The sequence below is a fragment of the Lemur catta genome, chromosome 7 (genome assembly GCF_020740605.2).
Source record: "Lemur catta isolate mLemCat1 chromosome 7, mLemCat1.pri, whole genome shotgun sequence".
Taxonomy (NCBI): Eukaryota; Metazoa; Chordata; class Mammalia; order Primates; family Lemuridae; genus Lemur; species Lemur catta.
In genome coordinates this window covers 61,671,623-61,677,524 of record NC_059134.1, presented here as the reverse complement: position 1 = coordinate 61,677,524, position 5,902 = coordinate 61,671,623, and the positions used below count along the sequence as shown (strand labels likewise).

At 35.0% G+C, this 5,902-nt stretch overlaps 1 protein-coding gene across 1 annotated transcript; it reads left to right on the top strand.

Annotated features, from left to right (window-relative positions):
• Positions 1-4,307: 4,307 nt before the first annotated feature.
• Positions 4,308-5,270, top strand: LOC123642041 (olfactory receptor 51I2-like). The gene has a single exon (XM_045556969.1). The coding sequence runs from the start codon at positions 4,308-4,310 to the stop codon at positions 5,268-5,270; it is 963 nt and encodes a 320-aa protein (XP_045412925.1).
• Positions 5,271-5,902: the final 632 nt, after the last annotated feature.

Genomic DNA, 5,902 nt, shown 5'->3' with positions numbered 1-5,902 from the left:
AACACATCACTGAACCATTGCCCTGGAACATATGAAGAGGATTTTTGTTGTCCTGCTGTTTCCTTGAACTCTACTCCTTCAGCTATTTGAAAATGACCCAAAAAAGACAACACCACAAAATTTGGAAACTGAGTGTTCTAGAGAGGGACTTAGGGACAATTGACATGCTCTTCTAGATAGAATTAACAAAAACAAAAAACAATAATTGTGGGTGCTAAGCAATTGGTAAAGTGAGAATAATACTTCCTAAGAGCAAGAGGCTGGGTAATTGCTATCAGAGTCTAACATTCGGAGATTCAAAGATTATTTATATCACCTAGGTGGGCGAGTAGCAGCTTATCCCTAGAGGCAGATTCAGAAAGACCACATAGAAGAATAAAGCTTCCTCCTTGTGGGTTTTGCTCTGGTTTAAGTGGTCTTAGACTTGACAAAACTGTGACATGAAGTAGAGAGTATTAAGATAAGGAATACAAAAGTATGAAGAAGGATATCAAGGCTAAGATATTCAAGATCAATACTACTACAAAAAATTGTGTTATAATTGAGGTCTTAGCTTACGTAAGTCAAACAAAAAAGTGTAGGTATTGAGGGAAAAAAGACAAATCTGGAATATGGAGTGTGTTTATATATGTGTTTATATGTTTATTTTTACTTTTTTGTGGATGATATAATTATTTAATTATAAAGCACACGAAAGTAAATGGAGTTCCACAGGACAACATGAAAATTATTAATATTTTATACAGCAACAATAACCAATGGTAAAATAAAATAGAAAAAAAGTCACATTCAAAAGGATGATAAAAATGTATATGTACCTAAAATAAACATAGAAATTGTTCATTGTTTATTGTAATGATAATAATTCTCTCCAAAACAATCTATAAATTCAAGGTAATCACAATCAAAATAATAATTTGTATTGTATTATATTTTGTTTTTCAACTGTTGCTGTGATAAAATATGCAAATAGAATATATTAGATATTATATAATGGAATCTGCCATATTAGACATTTTAGGTATAATTTTGTGGCATTATATTCACAATGTTCTTCCATGATCACCACTATCTAAGTTCCAACTTTTTCATCACCTAAACAGAAACTCTGTACCTATTAACCAATAACTCGCCAATCCCCTGATAACCTCTAATCTAGTTTACGTTTCTATGAAGTTGAATATTTTAGAAAATTCATATAAATAGATTCATATAATATGTTGTATTGTGTTTTGCTTATTTCACTCGAGATAATATTTCAAAATCCATCTATGGTATGTACAGTAAGTCCTCATTTAATGTCCTTGATAGGTTCTTAGAAACTGTGACTTAAAGCAAAACAATGTAAATGAAACCAGTTTTTTTGTCATCAACATAACAAAACAATGTTGAATGATGTTATCTTATTTGAGGACATGCAGTACAAAATTTCACTTAAAGTCTCAGTTTCTAAAAACCTCACTAGTCAAGTGAGGACTTAGTGCATCTGTATTTCCTTCTTTTTTATTTCTACATATGTCCCATTGTGTGTATATACCATTTTTGCTTATCCATTTTTCTTTTGATGTACATTTTTGTTGTTTCCACTATTCAGCTATTGTGAATAATGCTATAAGAAACATTTCAGTACAAGCATCTGTTCAAATCCCTGTTTACAGCTTTTTTTTGCATATATATATATACATATATATATGTGGTCATTGTCTACCTTCTTTGAGGGAATGACCATTCAAGTTATTTATTTGCTCATTTATAAATTGGGTTGTATGCCTTTTTGTTTTTGAGTTGTAGGAATTCTTCATATATTCTGGATATTGAACTCTTATCAAATGTATGATTTGCAAATATTTTCTTTCATTCTGTATGTTGTCTTTTCACCTTCTTAATAAAATCCTTTGGTGCATGAAAATGTTCAATTTTAATGAAATCCAATTTACTTATTCTTTGTTACTCATATTTTTGGTGTCATATCTAAGAATCTGCTGTCAAATCGAAGTTCATAAAGATTTACCTATATATTTTCTTCTAAGAGCTTTATGGTTTTAGCTCCTATATTTAGGTCAATCTTCCATTTTTTTTGTATGCTGACTTTTAATACTTATTTGAAAGAATAAACACACAAAAAATAGCATGACAACTTAAAAATATTACTTGACCAATTAGACATAGCATATATTAAAAATATAGTAATCATATCGGTGTGTGGATGTGACTAAGTAGATACTTAGATCAAAAAACAGACTACAGAGACAAGAAGTAGATCCATATTTATGTGATCATTTAAAATAAAATATATATTCCATCAAAATAGTTGAGGAAATACCAGACCACCATTTAATACATGGTACTGAAAAAAATAGTTTATACATTTGAGAATAATTGAATAAAATCTGTAATTACCCAAGTGCCCAAAACAAATGTCAGGTGGAATCAAGGCAAACTGGCTCTCACGTACTTGCTCTCTCTCTTTCTCTCTTATTACTATCTTTTTTAAATCACTATTACTGTCTCTATCTCTCTTTATTACTATCCACATCACTCATCTCTATCAGTAGTTATATTTCTAGCTCTAACTATATCTATAAAACATGGTATCTCTGTGTTTTTCACTTTGTGCATGGAATAGCTTTTTCATAATAAAAAGTGTAAGTTATAAAAAAATGTTAAGTGGACTACATACAGTTACATAGAACATAATTTTATATGACAAAATTAACAAAGTTCAAAGGCAAGAGGTAGGGAAAATATATTTCAAATATAAACCAATGTGTTATATTAAAATTATAATTCATGATTTTGTATAATTAATAATTTGTATGTTTCTTTTAGTTTTGCATTGGCATGTTCTTATGTATATTCCCTTGCTTACTTGTCAGTGGGAATCATTCCCTCCCCTTCTCTATAATACATCTACAGCTTCTGAAAATAATTATTCTTAGTTAATTGCTCCTTGAGGGATCTTGACTCATTCTGCCCTTGCCCCCCTCCAGTCAGCTAAGCACATAAAAAGGGAGGTAGCAACTATGCCTGTAGCCCTCTTGGAAGTAAACAGTAATAAATGGGATACATGGACTGATGTGCTCGCTCTCAGTTCCACCTAGGTAAGTAAGTATCTGAGATCTAGGGTCTGCTACAGTCATGCCTAATGGTATACTGCTGCTGGTTTGCACCAACTTGGAAAAGCTGATTATGCACATTTCAGTTCTTCATTCAGTGGCATCATGTCGGTAACTTGAAATTGACCATGGTAGCAGTATTTAAACCTCAGAAATTGGCTACTAGTACAAATCAAGACATTTTTTATTTGAAGAGCTGATTGTTAAACATTTATTAGCACTCCACTGATTATACCTAACCAAGAGCCCTGGCCCAACATGGGAGGAAGCCTTCACTCTTAGTCATGATTTCCATCCCTGAGCCCGATCCTGAATGTTTTCTCTGACCCCTAACCCTAACACCTAAAGCTCTGCTACAGACGAGTGGAAATTTTAGTGTTAATAAACTTGTTCCCAGACAAATATCACTATCCCTGCACCCCAGCTCCACCATCACACATGGCTTGTGAGATACCGACTGCTCTGGTGTTGCTTTCAGCCTTGACCCCAGGTTCCAGCAGAAGACTCTGACTCTCTTGTAAAATACAGAGGAGATTTCCCAGTCTTCCATGAATAGGTGAAGAAAGAGTGAACTGGCAATTTAATAGTTTTTTCATGCTAGGAGAAACTATCCTTGTGTTCTAATATATTAAATTGTTCTTTTTATTTCATACGTTGAACATTTCATGTTCCAAATATAATGATAAACAATATGAATATATTATCTTGTATAATTATTATTGCATTTGTATCAAATATCTGGATCTCAGGTAACTTAAGTTCCCCCTCAAGATCGTAAGTCTATTAAATTTTAGAATCACAAATGCTCTTTACTAGTGTTATATTACTTTTGCTACTCATTCACTCCCTTTACATACAAGTTATCAGCTCCTTCAGTTCTAATTTGCACGTGGCTGTGTCATCTCTTTGCTTATTATCACTGTCCTTCACTGCCATAAATGACTCAACTTGAGATTTCTATTAATACCTTCTATGTTTGGCATGTAGCTCATATTGGAATACTCTTCTTCATGTCTAATTAGGTTTCTCTTCCATACACTGTGGCTTACATGTGCCTTTGTTTCAGAAATGTTTATCCTTTTTTTCGAGGAAATGTCTTAAATATGACTGTTAGGATCTCAGAATTTGGTGTACAATAACTGACTAGAAATATATATATTTCAATCTCCATGTACTTACCAATATCTTCAGATGAAGTCTCTCCGTGACATTTTCAATGAGTCCATAGAGTTTACACCTGCAACATTCACTTTTGTCGGCATCTCAGGGCTGGAGGCAGAACACATATGGATATCCATCCCGTTCTGCCTGATGTACACCATCATCTTCCTGGGAAATGGCATCATTCTTCACGTCATCCGGATTGACCGGGCCTTGCACCAACCCATGTACTACTTCCTGGCCATGCTGGCCTTTGTTGAGCTTGGTGTCTCTGCTTCCACTATGCCCACCGTGCTAAGCATCTTTCTCTTTGGCATTACTGATATCAGTTTTGGAGGCTGTCTGCTACAGATGTTTTTTATGCACTCTTTTACCCTCATGGAGTCAGATGTCCTTCTGGCAATGTCTGTGGACCGCTTTGTGGCCATCTACAGCCCACTGCGCTACACAACCATCCTGACAATTCCCCGCATCACTGGGATGCGTGTCGCCATTGCCCTACGAAGCGTGATGCTCATGCTTCCACTGTTGTTTCTCCTGAAGCATTTGCCTTTCTGTGGGCACAACACCCTCACACACTCTTATTGTCTCCACTCAGATCTGATCAAATTGCCCTATGGAGATACACGCCCCAATAGCATCATGGGCCTATTTGTCATAACCTCCACATTTGGGCTGGACTCATTGTTCATTGTGGTTTCCTACATACTGATTCTTCACACAGTACTGGGAATAGCTTCTGGAGGGTGGTGGCGGGCACTAAACACGTGTGTGTCACACATATGTGCTGTGCTTATGTACTATGTGCCCATGATAAGCCTTTCCTTGATGCACCGCTTTGGATGGCATTTACCTCCTCTCCTCCAGACTGCCATGGCCGATGTTTACCTCTTCTTCCCACCTGTGGTCAACCCCATTGTCTATAGCATCAAAACCAAGGAAATTCGCAATAGCATTGTCCGTATATTATCCAGAAAGAGGAGTGAGGTCTAACAGAGGCAGTTGATACCCCAAGAACCCAGAACTTGGATCAGACTTTATTACCTGGATATTAGCTTTACAAATGTGAAAAATTCCATAGTTTACTATTGCTTGTTAATAAGCTTTTCGATTTAGGAGATGAAGAAAAGAAAACAGTTTCACACATTCCTCTGAGAATAGAGAATGTCATTACTTTGAAATAAAATTATAGAAGGAGTGGGACCTGGGTAAGAACAGCTTTTGTCTATTGAATGCTTGAATACACTTTTTTTTGCCAATTTTTTTTTATTTCAGAATATTACAGGGGTGCAAACATTTTGGTTAAATAAATTTATTTGTACCATTTGAGTCAAAGTTATAAATGTGCCCATGCCCCAGATAGTGGCAATTGTACCTATTAGATGTGAATTTACCCAATCCTCTCCTCTCTCCTCCCACCTAAATGCGTGAATGCTTAATTAATTCAGTGGGATTTCCTTTTGGGAATGGGTAGATAGGGTCCTGGGCAGGTTTATGTTTCTGGGTACATTCAACTTAGTGATACTTAATTATGCATGAAAATGATCAGAATACAAAATAGTGTATATTGTATTATTCCATTTATATACAGTTTTAGAATAAGTTCAACCAATGTAATGTCAACA

Coding starts and splice junctions, on each gene's coding strand:
- LOC123642041 (XM_045556969.1), top strand. CDS start 4,308: ATGAAGTCTCTCCGTGACATTTTCAATGAGTCCATAGAGTTTACACCT.